Here is a 21,404-nt window from a genome sequence, read left to right as displayed (position 1 = left end):
TGGGATTTGAACACACTTACGGGACAGCTAATGGACACAACTCTGTAAAATATGATTGTGGGGTCTGTGGCAAGTCGGCCAACATTGTCCGATCTGTCAAGGATAAAATCTGTTTACCTGTGTTGTGGTGAGGGCTGAAGCGTGATGGTGTTCATGATGAGGGGGATGAAGTCGGCCATGTCGGGGTGAACGTTTGTCTTGTACAGCTGATACATCAGCACCACGATGATCGGCAGCTCGGCCAGCACCTTCAGTGACTGCATTCCCTTGGGGATGATGTTGTACTGCAAGTAGAACAATCCACTTAATAGGCATACAGGTCTTAATCAGCTAATACAAAAACTTGTACAACTTGGAAAAGGTGTTGTACTGCAAGTAGAACGATCAACCTTGTTGGCGTACAGGTCTCAATCAACTAATGCAACAATTTGAACAACAACTTTGAGAAAATGTCGTACTGCAAGTAGAACGTTCCACTTTATAACCATACAAGTATTAATTGACTAATACAACAACTTATGATGTTGTACTGGAATCAAGCATTAATTATACAAATAGTGAGTGAGTGAGTTTTAGTTTTTATGCTGCTTTCAGCAATATTCCAGCAGTATCATGACAGGGGACACCAGAAATGGGCTTCACACATTGAACCCACATGTGGAACCGAACCAGGGTCTTCAGTGTTATGAGCGAACACTTTAACCACTGGGCCACCCCAACGCCCATCATACAAATAAATAAATAAAATAAATAATGACACCCGGTGTTCATGGTTACACTTCTTACCGAGACGCTTGTGTTGTCATTATTCTTCTTGTCTGTGAGTATTGTTGTAACAGTGTATATCTCCATCAGCATCACCTCAACATTAATCTCCGTAACGTCCTTCACCTTTTTCTGCGACCTTGGCTCAAATATTTTTGGGTAGGTGAGGCGGAAGGCTGTTGTAAATACTCTTGACAAACTGCAGGAAGTCTTGTATTTAAAATTAAGTTCATCTGAGGCCGATACTGTTTGTGTAACTCCAGGATGATTCAATACAAACCAGCACATTCTCTTCATTTTCAATCTGCATAGGAAAAATCAACTTCCATTTTACTACTTTTTCACTAGGTTTAGTGTGCTGAATTCAAGATAAGCTTAACTTACATTCTACATGACAAATAAGGTTTTGAAAGAAGACACCTTAAGCTGGATCTGATTTTACGTTTATTTCAACAAACTGACATTAATGATGATCTCTTACTGCATGGAACCAAGAAATTAAAAAGTCTGGCCTTTATGGAAACAACATTTTTAACTTCAACTGACTCTTTTCAAAATGATAAGAAAAACACAAAACAAACAGCCCCTTTCATTAATCTAATAAAAAATGTAATTTTCTGAGTAAAATTGATATTTTATACTTATCCTGACTCATGCTCTTTTGCTTGTCCCCTTCCTCTTGCGAACATAGTGGAACACTTGTATCTCCTTAATTGAAGCTCCCTTCAATGTAAAATCACTAATTGGTACTCACCCACGAGTTACCTCCCCTGCCGTGAGCGCGGGAACAGGTGTCGCCACCCTCTGGCCTCATGCTTCACTCTCTCCTGATTTTATTGAGCCCAACACTTGAATTTACAGGGAAATCCAAAGTGTTATGTGGGAGGAGGATGGAGGAGCTAACCTCATGAGTCAGGATAAGTATAAAATATCAATTTTACTCAGAAAATTACATATTTTCCTTATCCTGACTCATGCTCTTTGTTGTAGAATCCAATCGGAGAGGTGGTGGGTAAACAGAATACTTTGGATTAATTAGTGATTTAAGTAAGTGATATTGTAATAACCCCTCTTGGAACTTCATAAGGCATTGAGACTTAGGATATTTCCTTATAATAATCCATAGATATATACACTATAAGTGGGGTATTACCTTACTAATATACTGATATATCAATATATATATATAAACTGCTACTCTAACGAAGCTGTACACTGAATATAACTCAGTATGAGCTTAAGGTTGAATAACCTAAGCTAAATATGTACATAGCCCTAGAACTCCATGGAGTTATAAGCTAGTGAATATATGTATCATATATCTAATAATCTCGTGGGGGTGAATATTAACGCTCACGAGGGACTGTCAATTGCTGAGCCGGAGGACCAAAGGACCTAAATGATGAATGCCAGAGACGCCCCTCGGTGGTGATATCTGAGATAGTGATTAGCAAACACCATGTTAGATTTCCAAAAGCATCCTTCCATAATTGTATTCAATGAACAGTTACCATGAAGGGCTTAGGGTGGATGCCAATGCCCTGATTTCATGGGGATTTGATGCTGTTGGAGGGTCCAGTCCTGCTGCCTTATAGGCGCCAGAAAATGACAGTTCTTATCCATATTGATATGGTGGTACGAGACTTCTGTCTGATTTGTAGGCGATATAACGGGATGAACAATCTTCTGAGCCGATCTTAGCCTTGTTTTGGAAACGACGTAAATAGATTATGAGAGCTCGTACTGGGCATAGAGATAAGTCCAATGTATCTTGAGATCCAAGAATTGAGGATAGCGCAGGGATGTGAAATAACCTGTCTGGTTGATCTGGTAGTTGATTTTTAGCGATGAAATCCCATCTTAATCCCAGGTGCTGTCTTTTGATTTTCATCAAACTGTATCCTCTCATAATCTAGAGCATGAATTTCAGATATTCTGGCTGCCGTGGCTAGCGATAACAGGAAGACTGTTTTCTGTGAGAGAAATTCAAACGCTTGTCGATTCCAATGGTTCGTAATCCTCACTTGTGAGGTGTCGAAAAACTACATTCAGATCCCAAGCTAGCGGAATTTCCGCCTTTTGGTCCTCCAATCGAAAGCACGTAGTAAGGCCAGTAACTCTGGTGTTCTTGTTAATTTAACACCCGTTCTCATAGAAATCACAGAACTAAGCGGCAAGATATGTTGACAATGTCGAGCCTTTTAAATGTTTGTTTTGGCGTAGTAACACAAATAGTCTGCCACTTGAGGATGCGTAGCATCTCTCGCTGTAAAACCCTTGTTTGTTGCATAATTTTCGAAACTTTGCCACTTGTCATCGCATAAGTTACGCCGTTGAGTATCGTAAGGCAAGCGTGACCGCTTTACCCTCTGGTAGAATATCCTCTTTGTTTAAAACACATTTTAATACAGTCCATACGCGAAGTTTGAATACTTCTGGGTTTCTGTGCACCTGTTTGGTGTGAGGATGTATTAACAGGTTTGCGGCGCTTGGGTAGTTCTAGTGCCGGGTTGACCCGATATCTTGTATTAAGGCGGAAACCACGCTCTGGCCGGCCAATAGGGCGCGACCAAAGTGAGTTGTAGGCTCTGCGTTTTGTTGATTTTCTGTAATACTAGAGGTATTATGGGGCTGGGAAACGCTGCACGCATTGAGGCCTTCCCATGAAATGCTTAGAGCCGCCTGTTGCCCATGCTTGTGGGTCTGGCACTGGTGACAACGAATGTCGGTGAAGTTGATTGTTGAACCTTGTGGCGAATAGATCTACTAGCGGGCGCCCTATTTGCTTGATTATCTGTGCAAATATCTCTGTATTGAGCATCCATTCTGTCGGCGACGGTAGATGTGGCCGAGAGAGTGCGCCTGCTAGTATATTCCTGGCTCTGGGGAATGTGGCATGCTTTGACATGTAGATTTAGATCTTGGATTAATTCGAACAGTTGAAAGGTTAAATTCAAAAGGTTCGGCGATCTCGCTTGAGCCTTGTCTGTTCACATAAAAACGCCACTGTCGAAGTTGTCGGTATGTATCATCAGGTGCGCATTCTGTAGAATGTTGCTCCAATGTCTTATGGCGCTGATTACAGCTTTCATCTAATGCGCTTATGTGGAGTTTGCTTTCTAGCTGAGTCCATAACCCCTGATGTCAGCCCTCGGTTGGAGAGATGAGCTCCCCAACCTTGGAGCCGACGCGCGTCTACATATAGATGGGTCTTGAATTCCTGCTCTGCTAAACAAATCCCTTCGCAGACATTCGATTTCTTTGTCCACCATAATAGATGAGGTCTGGAGATGTATCGGTAGACTGAATGGTTGTAGGTCGTCGAGATGTGTATTGACGAAGACCTGTAACGGACGAACTGTAATCTGCCTATGACTGTCAAGTCTTGGGCTGATGTTAGAAGACCTAAAGTAAGCTCTGCCATTGTCGAGCGGTAGCGGTGACAGTAGAGCTGGTGGAATGATCTGTTGGATCTTGAGCCAACGGTCTTCTGGTACTACTATACGGGTTGAGATTGGTGATAAATCGGATTCCTAGGAATTGCAGATCTTGCGATGGTACTAGGTCCGACTTGTGTAAGTTTACTAACCATCCCAGCTGTGTTAGTAGCTTTATGATGTAGTTTAACTGTAGTTTGAGATGCTGTGGATCTTGATCTACTTGTATCCCGTCGTCGAGGAAGAACGCACTGGCGTAGCCCCTTGACGATGTAGATAGATAACAATCGGGTTTCGCTTATCCTCGTGAATAACCATGGGGCTGATGCTATTCAATGGGGAGTACTTTCCACTGGTAATGTAACCCGCCTAGCGTAAACCCGAAGGTATTTCCTGGATTCGATGTATTGGGATGTGCAGATAAGCATCTTGTAGATCTATACTGCCCATGTAGTCCATGGGGTTTAATCATCTGTCGTAGCTGCGTAGATGTATCATAGTGAACCTGGGTGGTTTGTTTAAGTAAGTCTTGTTGAATAAGCTCATGTTGTAAATGAGTCTGTATTTCTCCTTGGAGTTCTTCTTGGGTACTAGGAAAACTGGGGAGTAGAAACCTGGTTCGATGTTTCCTTGCTCTATTACTTCTATGGCCTGCTTGGTTAGGAGTAATGTAACCGCCTCTCTTAACTTTAGTAGTTGTTGTGCCTCTACCTCGAACTTGTGAGGGTTGACTGTTAGTGGAGGCTTGGCCTGTAGTGGGATAATGCGAAACGGCGCTGAAGAATGTTGGAGACATAGGTGTCTTGAAGTATTCCCCAGTTTTCCCAGTGTAGTTGAAGACGCCCACCCACTTGTGACGGTTGTACTGGAACGGCTGGGGTGGAAGACTCCAGTCGCTCCGAACCTGTCTTTCAGCGTTTATAGTTGCGGGAACCTCTGGGTGTCCTGCCTCGCCCTGACCCTCCTCTATAGTTGCCATATGGGCTTACTTAAAAGAATCTCTTCCCTGGAACTGGCAATCTTCCTGTCTCTAGCTCTTTGTAGGCCCGTGAATTTAGATCTCCCTGAGTATCTTTGTGAAGTCTGTCGAATGACACTGGCTAGCTGTCCATCGATTTAATCATCAGGACTTCTCTAGAATCCTTGGTGACTTCTTTGGAGACTGTGTCTATTCCTCCGTCAAATATGGATGGGGAAGACCACGGGGCTGTATATAGTGGAGCTGTAAAGTTCTCACCCCAGTTGCAGGAAGCTAGGAGGCCTTTGACGACGAGCTAAGGTCAGTGCTGCTGAGACAGACGTCAGATGATCTGTTAAAAACTGCTGGTCCTTCTTTTGCATCAGTAGGGCCGAGTAAATCATTCTGTCATCTTCAGAGGTCGTGTTCCGAAATCTGGAGATAAGTGTCTCATTTATTGTTCTAGATCTATTTAGACCGAAGAACATACTTCGCCATGGTTTCTATCTGAACCAATTTCCGATCATCAATCTTGTAGTACTTGTTCTTGCATCGAGATCAGCTTATAGTTCTCATCGATGTCTTGGCGCTTTGAAGAAGGGTTCCATATTATGCGTGGAGAACTTCTTGGCTTCGAAATTTGGCAGATGTGGCGCCTGAACCTTTGTGGCTTTGTTAAATGCTGTATCTAGGTTCTGAGGTACCGCCAAGCATCGGGTCGATTGGGGTAGTGTAATAGCATCTGCGCCATCTTCTTTCATCAGATAAGTCTGCGCCTTTATTGCCACTCTTGAAGGTGATGAGATCTAGATTATTGACCATCCAATATCTTATCTCTGCATCTGAGAAAATAATTCCTCCATCATCTTCCATTCCATCATCATAGATAAGAGGTTGTTGCTCTTCTGATGTAGGGCTGTGTGGCTCTATCTCTATATCGCTTTGACGCTTGTGGAGATCTAGTTGTAGGCTTATGTGCAGACCTGTGAGGTGATCGACGTGGTGATCGGCGAGGTGATCGCCTTGGTGATCTATATCGATAGGTTGACCTTCTTGGCGATCTATGAGGGGACTGATAGCTTCGCTAAGCTCTTGTGTAGTCCCTTGCTGATCTTTTAGATGAAGACGATCTGGGTTCAGGTGTCCTTCGCTAACGCCTTCGCTTCGCTTCAGATGTCGGTCCTGGGGAACGATGATATGACCTTCGCTGGCGGCTTGCGTGGTGGTCTGGTGATCAGATTCCATATCTGAGTATGACGCCAAGAAGGTGATGATTCTTCCGCCTTTTCAAGGCCTTCGCTGGCTGGCTGTACATCTGGGTCCTTCGTCGAGGTGGTCTGTGACTTCCTTCGGCTGCATTGTCGCGGGCTGCTACGCTGACAGATGGTGCCCTGGGGTGCTGTTCACGCTTGGAGCCTTCGCCGGCTGGCTCGACCCTGGGATGGCTGCTTCTCCAGTCTATAGTGGCCTTCCATCATAATCATGATCTGTTTCATAAGATCGCTTTGGGATGATCTGCGACGTAGTAGATGGTGCCCTTTCTGCTGTGTTAGCGGTGGGGCCCTCAGCGATCTCGCCTGACATCAGTGTAGAGGCATCAGGCTGCTTGTTGATCTCTGCTGACGCCACTGTCGCTGTCACTGGTCGCTTCTTGTGGCGTATGTCGGGTATGATGATCGGCTGGTCATCGTGAGAGGCCCAATTCTGCTGCTGGAACGATCTCGCCTGAGAAAGTTCTCGATGACTTCGTGATTTCCTTTTGGAGGAAGACGCTGCCCTGGGGGTACGGGTCCGCGCTGAGAAGACGCTTGAGGCCCTCTTGGACTTTGTCTCTGCGCGACTGGATGTCTGGAGAGGCCGGTCGCTTCTTAGAGGTGACGGACTGCATCCCACGCCCCTCTTCCGATGGGGTCTCAAGCAGAACACCAGACGGGAGGGGATCACTCGACAGCAGTTGACTGGATGGGCAATCCGACGACGGGCCATGTCTACACCTAGTTTGCGCGGACCTATCTGCAACACGCCTCAAGACGCAAAGATGGTATTTATCAAAGGCAGAATTGGTTAAATTTATGCAGTAACTGCAACGTGAGTCAAACGCACAAGGCGAAAGTACAACTAGGGCATACCACATGGATCCGCGAGCGAAAAACGTAATCTACAAATAGTACAGTTTTCATCAATGTAAAACTAGCTGAACAATCACGAACTCACGGAATAAACAGTAGAAATAATGATTAATTATTAACGCAAATAACTGAAGGATACTAGCTATACCTTTATAGTAAACTATAAAAGGTAACTAACTAAGAAAAACCAAAGGATATAGTGTGTAAGGAGACACAGGCGCTCTCACATCCTGCTCACTGGGCGAAGAAGGAGAGAGTGAAGCATGAGGCCAGAGGGTGGCGACACCTGTTCCCGCGCTTACGGCAGGGGAGGTAACTCGTGGGTGAGTACCAATTAGTGATTTTACATTGAAGGGAGCTTCAATTAAGGAGATACAAGTGTTCCACTATGTTCGCAAGAGGAAGGGGACAAGCAAAAGAGCATGAGTCAGGATAAGGAAAAATTGTAATTTTTCAAGTAAAATTGATATTTTTATACTTATCCTGACTCATGATCTTTTGCTAATCTCCCTTTTCCTTGCGAATGGTAGTGGAACACTTGAAGTTCCCGAGGCGGACGTAAAAATACACTCACCCACGAGTTACCTCCCTTTTCACGCATAAACAGTCATGTGACCAGCCTTACTTGTCACTCTCTCCCTTTTCGCCCAAGTGGATGGTTGGGCGAGCACTGGAGTCCCATATATGGCATTATATCCTTTTTATTTAGGTCCTATTCTTCAAAATTACGCTGTGTATGCATTTGGCAATAACTACAATGTATTATATTTTTACGTCCGCTTTGGGAACTTCAAGGGATTCAAGTGTTCCACTACCATTCGCAAGGAAAAGGGAGATAAGCAAAAGACCATGAGTCAGGATAAGAAAAAATATTCATTTTTTAAACCAGACCTATCTAATCTAGAGGACCAGTTTATAATTAGTATGATTAGGCCTCTGACTGGGAGCATAGGTTGCCTGACCTTGACCTTGACCATGACCATGACCTCACTGTGGCCTTCACTCACCTTGAGCAGTTTAAACATGAGAGACAGAATTTGCTGAATATACTTCTTCAGATGCTCGTTAGATGGAATGCGATGGATTATCTCCAACAACAGCTTACGTAATTGCTGAAAACACCAAAATTTGTCGCATTAATGAAGAAAATTGTTCAAAATCTTTCGATTATTTGCGTTTATTCACAGCATAATTACATTTTTGTCACATCTTAAAGAGAATTTCAAACTCAATTATTTTTTCTTCGACAGATCAGTTACCATGACTACACAGAAATCTTGATAACATTCCTGCCAAGTTAAGTAAAGTGTACATGTAGGTTATTAATTTAGCAAATTCCAGCTTGGAGATTAAGGTGCAAAATTCCATAACAAAGTCAAAATTCGGATTGCGTGCAAATTTCGGAAGCCCACTGTGAAGTGTCATCTCAAATTTGAGATAAGTCGGCAAGTTTATGTGTATCTTAACATTTGGCGGTAGGGACAGAAATAGGTTTGAGTTCGACTTAACTACTCAAACGAAATTAAAGAACACTCACTTTTTACGATGCTATAGTTAATCTGTCCTGACTGGTGGGTATTGTTAATGGTGTTCTTTAACTTGTTTCAAGTAGAATGAGTAAAGTTCAACAATAATCATTTCAATAACTGTGAAACAGATCAACCTTCAGTGTTTAGACACCAGGTAGTCTACTGTAGATTAACTACCTCTTACATTACAAGGAAGTATGTCCTTTTTCAAAGTTTCTAAATCCAGAAACTAATCTACAGCTAGACAACCGTGAATCTCAAAACATGGTAGATCTCTATTCTACCATGACAACAAGGGTGCTTTTCAAACGGAGCTCTCTCGGAACTCATACTCCTCCATTGACCAATAATCAAGGGGCCACAGATAGTGACAAACACAAAAAAGTATGACTCAAGTTGGAGATTACAAACTTATATTGATGACCAGTTTAAAATAGAGAGATTTTCAAAGTGCCTAGATTAAAATAACCTTCAAAAGAATCATATTTAATTTTGCCACAAACTATAGCTATTTTTTGGAGATTGATCTTTTCATATGAAAGATTCTGTGTAAAAGAGCTTTAATTCTGAGCCATCAAATGGAATTAAACATCTGATTTTAATAGCATTTTAACCAATCATAATTGAAGCATGCTTTACTGTCAAGGTAGAATTCTATATCAACAGTTATTTTCTAAATAGTATTGAATACAGTGAAACCTTGTGAATTTTTCCTGGACGCCATTGTACAAAGTGGTCTCAGTGATAAACCTTAACAGGGGTGGAAATAACTTAAAAATTGCTAGTGTACTCCGGTACAGTGGCACATGTAAAATCACTTGCCCTGATAATTTGTCCACTATTCTGGCCGTTTTCTTGTTGATTTTTAAAAATAAACAACATAATTAACATTGGAAAGTCAACTGGACACCGGTACAGTGTGATATACAAATTTGCTTGCCCGACGGAAAAAAGCACTGGACTCGGACATCGGGCAATAGGTTATTTCCACCCCTGCTTAAGACAGCCTTACAAGAGTCATAGCACTAAGAACGTCTTGTACAATGGCACCCTCGGGGCAATACACATATGTTGAGATACCCAAAGTTGAGAAAAGCAGAGGGCCAATATACACGATATATACCCAAGTTGATACAAGCAAAGTGCAGAAATAATATACTGCCCAGCTGATAAAAGCAGAGAGCCGATAAACATGACATACACCCCAGTTGAGACAAGCAGAGCACAAACATACATTTTATGCACCTCAAATGAGACAAGCTGGGTGCCGATATACATGATATACACCACTGTTGATATAAGCAGAGTGAGGACGTATGACACATGCTGATAAAAGCAGAGGTGATATACGTGATACATACAACCTTCTTGATACAAACAGTGCTGATATACATGATATACGAACCCATTGATACAAACAGTACTGATATACATGATGTATGACCCCCTTGACAAAACATTGCTGATATACATGATATACGATCCCTTTGACAAAACATTGCTGATATACATGATATACGCCCCCATTGATACAACAGTACTGATATACATGATATATGACCCAATTGATACAATCAGTGCTGATATACACGAGATACGACCCCATTGATACAATTGGTGCTGACATAAATGATATATGACCCCACTGATACAAACAGTGCTGATATAAATGATATATGACCCCATTGATACAATCGGTGCTGATATACATGATATACGGCCCCACTGATACAAACAGTGCTGATATACACGAGATACGACCCCGCTGACACAAACAGTGCTGATATACATGATATATGACCCCATTGATACAAACAGTGCTGATATAAATGATATATGACCCCATTGATACAATCGGTGCTGATATACATGATATACGGCCCCACTGATACAAACAGTGCTGATATACACGAGATACGACCCCGCTGACACAAACAGTGCTGATATACATGATATATGACCCCATTGATACAAACAGTGCTGATATAAATGATATATGACCCCATTGATACAATCGGTGCTGATATACATGATATACGGCCCCACTGATACAAACAGTGCTGATATACACGAGATACGACCCCGCTGACACAAACAGTGCTGATATACATGATATATGACCCCATTGATACAAACAGGGCTGATATAAATGATATATGACCCCATTGATACAATTGGTGCTGATATACATGATATACAGCCCCATTGATACAAACAGTGATACACGAAATACGACCACATTGATACAAACAGTGATACATGATATATGACCCCACTGATACAAACAGTGCTGATATACATGAGATACGGCCCCACTGATACAAACTGCTGATATACACAAGATACGACCCCATTGATACAATCGGTGCTGATATACACAAAATACGACCACATTGATACAAACAGTGATACATGATATATGACCCCACTGATACAGTGCTGATATACATGAGATACGGCCCCACTGATACAAACAGTGCTGATATACACAAGATACGACCCCATTGATACAATCGGTGCTGATATACACGAAATACGACCACATTGATACAAACAGTGATACATGATATATGACCCCACTGATACAGTGCTGATATACATGAGATACGGCACCACTGATACAAACAGTGCTGATATACACAAGATACGACCCCGCTGATACAAACAGTGATACATGATATACAACCACATTGATACAAGCAGTGATACATGATGTATGACCCCACTGATACAAACAGTGCTGATATACATGATATACGACCCCATTGGTACAAACAGTGATACATGATATATGACATTGCTGAGACAAGCAGAGAGGCAATATGCATTACGACACCATTAAGAGAAGCATGGTGCCAATATATAAGATATACCCTAGATGTATCGCTATAAAGAATATACACCAATGGTGCCAGAACGCAGTTAGATATCGGATTTAGGATACTGATGCCAGAACGTTACAGTCAGATTACATTTTTAGGAATTGACAACATTTCACTGTATTCATGCACAAGGAGACAACACTTGGATGGATTCCCTTATTCGGGGTAGATGACCCTACCCCCACCTGTTTGTTGGTCTCTGCGATGAACTGGGCCTCCCCCTCGTCCAGGATCTTCAGGAAGACGCGCATAGCTTCCTGCAGGAATTGTGGGTACTGAGCTGACGACACCACAGTCTGAAATGTCACACAAGATACAAATTAATCAAGGTGAGATCAAATGGTGTTTCACCTTGAGTTCAAGATTTTTACTGCTGCAGCAATTTCTACAGTCTATGGGGTGGTGAGGTAGTTCAGTGGTTCACTCGTCACGCCCAAAACCCAGGTTCGATCCCCCACAAGGGCACACTTTCTGGTGTCGCCTGCTATCACATTGATAGAATATTGCTAAAATTGGTGTCAAACTCACTCACTCAGTCACTCTACAGTCTCTGGCAGCTCAACCTTTATAACACACTCGACACTGTATACTGATCTATGACAACCAGTTTATTGTAGACTGTCACAAAGAATAACACATAGCATTTGTTTTAGAATGTTTAATGTCTTGAGTTATAGCCTGATCATGATTGAACCCCAGCAACCTAAGCTTGTCGAAAGAGGTGGTGAGGTGAAATTGGGTTTTACGTCGTGCTTGAGAATATTTCGCTCATATGACGACGTGCATGCATGTGTATGTGTATGTGCGGCTGCTTGTACTAGCCCAGACTTAAGCTGGTTTTATAGTGATAGCCCACTGAGATACCATGCTGCAGTGAAGCATGAATACCCCACTCAGACACATTATACTGACTCCGAGCCGACCAGTCCTTGTTGTACCCATTAATGCCGAACGCCAGGCAGGGACCAACAAGTACCATATTTTAACGTCTTTTTGGTATGACGCGGTCGGGGATCGAACCCGCGACCTTCCGCTCTCCGGGCTGGCGCTCTAACCACTACACCACGGAGGCGGTCGCTTGTCGAAAGAAGTGCCTAACAAGATCACCAGAAATTGACCAGCTGATGGCTATCAGGCACGGATTGAACTCTGACCTTCACTACCCATGAAGATCCGGGTTAGAATTGATCTTCAGTAACCTGCTTGTCGTAAGAGGTGACTAACGGGATCGGGTGGTCATCCTTGCTGACATGGTTGACACATGTCACTGTATCCTAATTGTGTTGATCGATGATCATGCTGTTGATCACTGGATTGTCTGGTCCAGACTTGAATATTTACAGACCGAAGCCATATAGCTGGAATATTGCTGAGTGCGGTGTAAAACAAGACTCACTCACTCTGACCGTCACTCCTCATTATAAATTCAAAGAACAACAATCAACATGAAACTGACCTCAAAGTTTTCACTCAGTTCTTGAGCTGCCTTCAGCTTCTTCTCCACAACTGCAACACATAACACGCATGACAACATACATTACATATTGCCCTTTGGCAGTGTATTCATTAAGTTCTACTTCTAGCATATTTTGAACTTTACTGATTTGAAGATTTGAAGATTTGAATTATCTTATTGACACAAAGCACAGTAAAAGTTGGAGAATATCATTATTTTCCCTTCCCTTAAAACAAGGGAAGGGAGATAACTCTTTGACTTAAAAATACACAATGCCATTTTCAGAAAGTGGTCAAATGTAACACAAAGTCAGACGCCTAGACCACTACCACTCAGCCACGGTGGCTGAGCGGTCTAGGCGTCCGACTTTGTGTGCTGGCGATTAGGTGCTCGACTCTGAGGGTGTGGGTTCGAATCCCGGATGGGACACAACCCAAAAAGTACTAGAATCTGTACTTTACTAAGAAAGTGTAATCCCCAATATAACATATGTTATCTTTGACTTAGGTTTTGAAAGAATACCTTTCACTTTCATCAGGTTTAATTCGCACGATCCAAGTCTTTTTTATAACATCAGACAAAAAAGATCTTAAGAAACATCCTTAATCTTGATTATGAACATACTTCAAGTAAAACAACATCAACAACTAAGAACAGCGAAAGGTGTTGATGGATAAGTGATCCAACTACGAAATATGACATTGCTTATGTCGATAAGAATGCTTAGAAAGGTTTTAAAACTCACTTCCTGGTGTGGGGTCAGCGATGAGGGAGACATAAGACTTGAATGTGGTGAGCTGGGCCGCCGCATCGTGGGGACTCAGCGGCGAACCCAGCATCAACGTCGTCGGTTCCAGCTGGACCTTGATGCAGAGGAAAAACAAGCATCACTCAACAGTTACCATGGCTACATGGTCTAAGACACCTCACATATCCTCCAGGGCCCAGATTTTCGAAGCTCTCTTAGCGTTAAGATAGTCGTAAGTTAATGTTAATGTATGGCACTTACGACTATCTTAGCGCTAAGAGAGCTTCGAAAATCTAGGCCCAGGAATTTATCCAGTCATTCTGTAAGGCTGTGTGTGTTTCATCTCTAAATCCCTTCCAAGTTCCATAACCATGACAATATTTAATGCCACATTCATTCAACAATATCAACATCAGCACATGATATACTTAGAACTGACTGCTGTAGATACAGATAGACTTGTCAGACATTTAAACTGATAGGGGAAATACACATGACACAGCACCCTGAATGAAAACTCTAATAGATTAACAGAACATGAAGGAAGATATCAATCTTTGGTAAAAATGTCCCTCCATCCTGGTCCTTTAGATTACTATCTCTTTCAGAGACTTACAAAATGCAATTTAGTCAGTGCTACTTTAGTTATGGGGCTCATGAAGATTGCACCAAAATCATATGATCTAGGGACATTGTAAATCATAATGTATTACATTTGGGCTGTTATATCACAAAGCCCCCTTTCAAACTCCATAGTGAAAAAGACAGTACACAATAAACTAGGGCTGTGCAATATAACCGGTATTTACCGTTCAGACATGAAAATGATATGTATTGTGATACGCTGATCGAAAACCGGTATTTTGACATGCATTCCAAAACATTGCAACACTTATTCGGAAATCTTTGTGACGGATATTTCCGTTTTTTCAAACTGTTGGTTTCCTTGTTTCATTTGTGCCAAATTTATTTACATTTTTATTTTGTCATGATTGAAAGTTTTTAGTAAAGGTTTAATCAAGCATAGTGATTTTGTTGTGTTTTTGCTTTATAAATCAATCATTAAATCAATCATAACTAGTTTTTTTGTTTAAAAAAACTTCTTGCAATATATTGCAATACATATCGCAATATATGCTTTTGCATCGCAAAATATCGCAATATGAAAATTCTCTGCAATACCTACCCCTACAATAAACTTAAATAGACAAACGCTTAAATAGACAAAAAGCCAAGTATTTGACCTTATAATTTATTAAAATTTACTTACGCATTTGACCTGCATCCTCAGCTAACCTTCAGTGTGTCAGGCTGTAGGCAAATGATGAAATGTTATCATTTCTCACACAATTCATGATATAAAGAGATGACAAATTCATGTGTAATTGTAAAAAAAAACACACTGTCAAGTCAAATTGTACATGTAAAATGCATCTTGGAATATTCAGGTGCAGTGAAAATCAACTCCAGTAAGAATTGCATGACTATTGTGCACTGATGACCCAGGTAGATTTGTTGCTGTTTATCAAGACATCAACCACAAAAAAGTCAGTTGACACTCAATGACAGTGACTTAGGCAGACTTGCAAAGGCCTGTATTTGCCCATGTATTTGCCACCAAGCTTGCAGTGACCATTCCTAAACTGAATAAGATAACTCCTCATTCCTAATATTCAACTAATCCTACAGCAGGGCTACAGATAAGGGGCATACAGGCGTAATGTACGCCTCAAAATCAATTAAGTACGACATAATATAAGATTTCAAGCGTATCGTGTACGCTCATAAATACCTTTGTACGTCTAACATTTAATTTCCGTGCGTATCGCGCAAATGGAAATATATTTCGGATAAATACTTGTCAAGTTTCTTTTGCGAAACACGATTTGACACATGAGGAAACCCCGACAGTAGGAATCACTTGCGTTGCCATGCAACAATATGCGTCACTATTTTTCAATTGGCTAAAAACTACACTGTTGCTATTTATATCCAGTCGGACCAGACATTTCGCGCATCACACCGTCGCTCAGTTATTTCTCACGCGACTTCAAATACAAATACATGGTTGGAATAGTGATCGATGAATCGTCCAGACAAACCACATCACCAACTCGCTCACACAAAAACATGTCAGTACTCCTTCAAAATTCTCAGTACACCTCTACTTGCAATATGATGTGTAAGTACACTCACACCCCCAAAAGTTATCTGGAGCCCTGCTACAGTTTTGCTCAGGTGGCTTGGATTGAATCCAGGATGGACCAGTAAAAAGACTCTTATCAGATTATCCTACAATTTATAAAAATACCCTCTGTTTCAGAAACTAAGACTTAAAAAGTCCACATTTAGAAGTCAAGTTAGTTCCTTAGGAATAATAGATAATCCCTCTATGGATAATCATGATAATATAAAACATGACTTTACAAAATAAAATTAGAATCATTTACATATCATCTTCCTGGCAGACAAAGCATCAATACAATGAACATCAAAATTCTTCATGTTCTTGGAAATATAAAATAAATGCTGCATATAGGCATGATGTGAAGACACACACATCTTCCAAAATATTACTGGGAATATCAGCTTCATACAAGATGTCGGCATTATTTCTCTCAAAAGGTGTAATCTTAAGAAATATCTGCAAATTTCCTTTTTTAGCAACCAAGAAAGGACAAATATTCTTTAGAGATGTCCCTCTTAGATAAACATTTCTAATGCATTTATTTTGTAAAAACTGTTATTCATCACGTATGAATACCGTTATCATAAATTGTTAGCCATCATTTCAAGCTCTCTGAATACAACAAATATCTGTACCACAATATCTGTATCATGGGCCTGGGCCACAGGCCCTCATGTACTTGCAAGGATTAAAGATGTTAAAAACGCATAAAACATTTAAGATGACCCTCTGACTCGAAATGCTTCACAGTACAATACATTATGACAAGGCCGGACACTTCGGTGTACCCTACCCACCTGGTTTGCTGATTGCTGCGCTACCATCGCATGCAATCAATTAAAACTTAATGTAAACATAATCATGGATGATTGGCCTATCGAACACCACTCATGACACCTACCAATTCTTTATTGTTATTTCTGCAAGTTGATTGAAACCTGATTTTGACCCCCAACTAAACGATCTTGACACAAATGGATGACGATGTGTCCGCACAAAACTGGTGTGTGGTCAAAGCAAGCCCTCTGATTGGTTGACTTGCAGAAATAGCAATAAAGAATTGGAAGGTTTCATGAGTGGTGATCGATAGGCCAATCATCCATGATTATGTTTACATTGAGTTTTAATCGATTGTATGCGATGGTAGCGTAGCGATCGACAAAGCAGGCGAATGGGGTAAACCGAAGTATCCGGCCTTGTCATAATGTGTTGTGCTGCCTAGCATTTCGAGTTGGGGGATTATCCCCCCAAAATATAATTTTTTAATCTTTAATTAGTTTAATCTTCGCAAAGACATGAGGGCCTGTGCCTGTGGCCCCCTCTATGGTTATTCAACTACTTTACTATTAATGTAAGTGAAGTTTTGGTGTAGATGCTAACACCATTATCAAGCAACTTACATTAACACGATTAATAATAAAAAGGTTGTATATCCATAGACCTCTCCCTGTTGTTCATCACACCAACTTCTAAATGGCAGTCAAAGAAGTTAATAAAGATATTATTTGATGTAATAGATCATCAAGCACGTTTCGAAATGTGAGGTGGTACGTACGAATGGTTTGGTCTAACCTTCTAGGACATGATGCAAATCTGTTTTAATTATTAATTCATGTTGACTGACACTTTAGGAAAATTTGCAAATTGTTCAAATGGCATAACTAGGCGTTTGTCGAAGTAATGGAATATTTCACTTCGAAAAAACAAGGGTAACTTAATTCATACCTTTGTTAATTATAAGATGATTGTAGAATACGATATTTCAAAATAATTATTGAAAACAATACACTGTCACTTGCAGTTGCAGACATGTGTCAAAACATTTCACAATAAAATTAACAAAAGTGGTGGTAGATTATGTCTCGAATCACATCTATTTCTGCATATTCAATGCATATCAGATCACACAATCATGCATGACGTGAAATAAAAAAGGAATATTAATAAAGAGACCCGCAATCAATCAAAAGATTTGAAAATAAGAAGAAAATACAACGGTATATCGAAAGTAGGTCACAACAGTGTGTCCGCCATTTTTGTTAAAAATACCCTACCACCGTTGTTTATATTTGAAATAACGACGAATCGCAACATCTAAGGATCATTCTACTTTGCCATTAGAATATTGAAACCTTTATGCATCGTAAAAACTGGGTGATGAAGCATACTTACGGTTTATTTCATATCAACTACATAAAAGAAATTGACGACACTGTAGCGGTATCGCATGAGTTTGATACCTCAGTTTTGAGGGCTTAGGCTTCTGGGTAGTTCTATTTGTAAAATTTTATTATTTTTTTCAATCAACATTTTTCAAAGCCAAGGATACATATAACATATTACAACAAATCAAATTAGATTAGGACCGGTGTCAAAAGGATCGAGTGGGTTTTAAACGAAGGCAAGATCGGTAAACTGGTTATTTTTACTCTAAGTGGATGCGCCTTTACTACCGCTTCCTTGGCCTAAATATAGAAGAAACCCAGTTTAAACAAAAACCTGCAACGCGCTCAACGGACCATCTATAAAATCACATACAATCTTTTAATGCCATTGAGATAACTACTCTCCTCTTACGTTTTTGAGCCCAGTTCTTGTTATTCATATTTCCATTTTTTTATTCACTGTTTTCCTTTGAGTATTTGAGTATTTGAGTATTTTCATTTTACACTCATACAAAGTAACTTATGACCAGTCTGGCGACAATTTCATTCATATCAAATCATTTACTTCAATAGGATGTCTTTCTGCGTCAAGATTTCATCACGATGATGTTTTCGGACTCTGGGTATAGCTAAAAAATAACCAATCATAATTACGAATGCTATGATACCTAAAAAATACATTGCATATGGAAAACAAGAAATAAGATTTTTAATACTTGCCTTGAAACGCTCATAGAGAAAGAGTCACTTTGGAGATTGTATGTGCGCTTTCCGATATATGCGTTTTTTGGCACACGATGAGTCAATGGAAGTCAGAATCCTGAATGGGATTGTGTGTCAGTGGGATCAGTGACACCTCTTGAAATCTGGTCAGGAACTTGACCTGAAACGTTTGAGTCAACGCTGACCGATGAAGCTCCTTGAATATTAGAGTCAGGATCTTCAAGTGGATTCTGTGTCTCAGCGGTGAAGCTCCTTGAATACTATCTAGAGTCAGAATTGTGGACTGAATTGTGTGTCTCAGCGGCGACCAGTGAAGCTCCTTGAATACTAAAGTCAAAATCTTGAACTGAATTCTGTGTGTAAAAAAAATCTTTGAAAAAGAAATCCAGGAAAAAAAATCCATGAGCATATATATATGATATGGTTCTATTTCCTAGCGCGAGTGGTTACCCAGCTGGCAACTTGCAGTTTCCCATATCAGGCAATGATCTGTACATTACCGTCCACCCTAGCTCTGTGTACTACTTCCTCCGATGTAGAACCTTGTGATAGGTTATTAATAAGAATTGAATGTCAGTTTGAACAACGCTTTGACAATGTTAATTTTTCAGTGCAAACACACAAACTGACATTCAATTATTATAATTCGCACTTTGAAGTTTACACATACGTTTTACCCACTTCTACATGATCACTGTTTAAAGTGATATGTTTTAATACCTGTAAAATGTTGTAATGCCATTCTGTTCAAGAATTAACGTATTGCAGCGATGTTTGTATACTAGGCGATTTTTTACACATGTATCCCAATCCTTGAAGAAATAGTTCTCAAATTATTCGATCTTTAAAATATAACAACGAATTCGTCATGAGGTTTGAAACTGCTTTAATAAGTATAACATCAATAACATATCAAACAGAAAACAAATATCAGAAGCAATAACAATACCATTTTAACAAACTGACATTGTACCTTTTCACTATGACCCCTTCGTTTGACCGCGTAATAATACACTGACCGACTTCGAAGTTGTGCGGCGTGCCGAATATAGGAAGCAGATCTTGTGATATTCTATTTATTTGTGATTTTTATTGTGAAATTTATTGAGCAGTTGTTAAACAGACCACGGGGCAGAAAAGCGCCAGATGAACCCGCAAACTGCTACACATTAAACTGTTGTGAAAAGGACCAATTAATGTTCGGCAATCCGTTTGGTAGAGACATTGCCAAAATTGGGGTGACTTGAAACAGGTTCGTTTGCGAAAACGACATCACCAAATTTTGCAGGAAGATTACTGCGGTTCCTTGAAACCGAAGCGGAAAACGTTCACACACGTATGAACGATGTTTACACACGTATGAACGTTTTGAAGGGTTCAAGAGTAATCAATCTTGAAATTTAGATCACATGACCGCTCTCTCAACCAACCAACGTTCGGGAATCTGTGTAAACTTCAAATTACGAAATAATCTATTGTATAAACTCATTCTACATATTGTTTTAATCACTATAACTATGTACATCAACCTACTCTGCTCAGATCACTAATTAGCAATCCAATGTATATCAACCTTGTCAATTGTATATACACACTATGCAGCTATGTATATATTTCCAATGTTACAACTCTTTGTATCACTTGCTTGATAACGGCGTTAGTACCTACACCGAAACGTCGCACTTATTGCAATAACGAAGTTGACTATCCACAGAACTTGGTTTTCCTTCATCTATACAACTTCTAAAATGCATCTCAAAGAAACTGTTCAAGACAGCATAAACAGAAAATCTGTCTTCAGCATGTACACCTAAAGGCAGGTCAAGCATTTAGTTATTTTATTCAGTACCGTGTATGACCAGCTAGTGTGACCGGGTAGGTGTTCATTCCAGGCAGATGTTTATTCTGAGTGTTTATTAAAGGCAAGGGTTGATCATGAAATGTAATGTACTCAAGTGTCTTCCTCCTCTGACACTCTCTATAAAGGTGATCCGTACTTGAGCATTTGCCATCTCGATAACGTGAACAGCATATAATATAGCAACGGTAATATAGCAAGATGTTAACAAGATTAACTCAGTGTCAAAATTTGAGATCAATTATTGCTGTATTCTGCTTACCTTTGATCCTTATATCCTTTGATCATATGTTTGTTCTATATAAACATCACTTACATAGTCACAGCTTACCTTTGATCCTTATATCCTTTGATCATATGTTTGTTCTAAATAAACATCACTTACATAGTCACAGCTTACCTTTGATCCTTATATCCTTTGATCATATGTTTGTTTGTTCTAAATAAACATCACTTACATAGTCACAGCTTACCTTTGATCCTTCTATCCTTTGATCATATTTTTGTTCTATATAAACATCACTTACATAGTCACAGCTTACCTTTGATCCTTCTCATCCACAGCT

General features: G+C 40.3%; 1 protein-coding gene across 1 annotated transcript in view; it reads right to left on the bottom strand.

The window, feature by feature from the left end:
• LOC124258931 (transformation/transcription domain-associated protein-like) overlaps positions 1 to 18,344 on the bottom strand; it is a 105,368-nt gene extending 87,024 nt beyond the window's left edge. Inside the window, 11 exon segments of the mRNA XM_046692991.1 lie at positions 118 to 284; positions 787 to 924; positions 926 to 985; positions 987 to 1,036; positions 1,039 to 1,069; positions 8,297 to 8,401; positions 11,886 to 11,996; positions 13,157 to 13,206; positions 13,902 to 14,019; positions 15,175 to 15,215; positions 18,265 to 18,344. Coding sequence (XP_046548947.1) covers positions 118 to 284; positions 787 to 924; positions 926 to 985; positions 987 to 1,036; positions 1,039 to 1,069; positions 8,297 to 8,401; positions 11,886 to 11,996; positions 13,157 to 13,206; positions 13,902 to 14,019; positions 15,175 to 15,189 — 845 coding nt within the window. The 5' untranslated portion in view covers positions 15,190 to 15,215; positions 18,265 to 18,344.
• Between the last annotated feature and the right edge of the window lie 3,060 nt (positions 18,345 to 21,404).

The sequence above is a fragment of the Haliotis rubra genome, unplaced genomic scaffold, assembly GCF_003918875.1.
Source record: "Haliotis rubra isolate DU_JTF1 unplaced genomic scaffold, ASM391887v1 Scf702, whole genome shotgun sequence".
Classification (NCBI taxonomy): domain Eukaryota; kingdom Metazoa; phylum Mollusca; class Gastropoda; order Lepetellida; family Haliotidae; genus Haliotis; species Haliotis rubra.
This window is presented reverse-complemented; position numbering and strand designations above follow the sequence as displayed.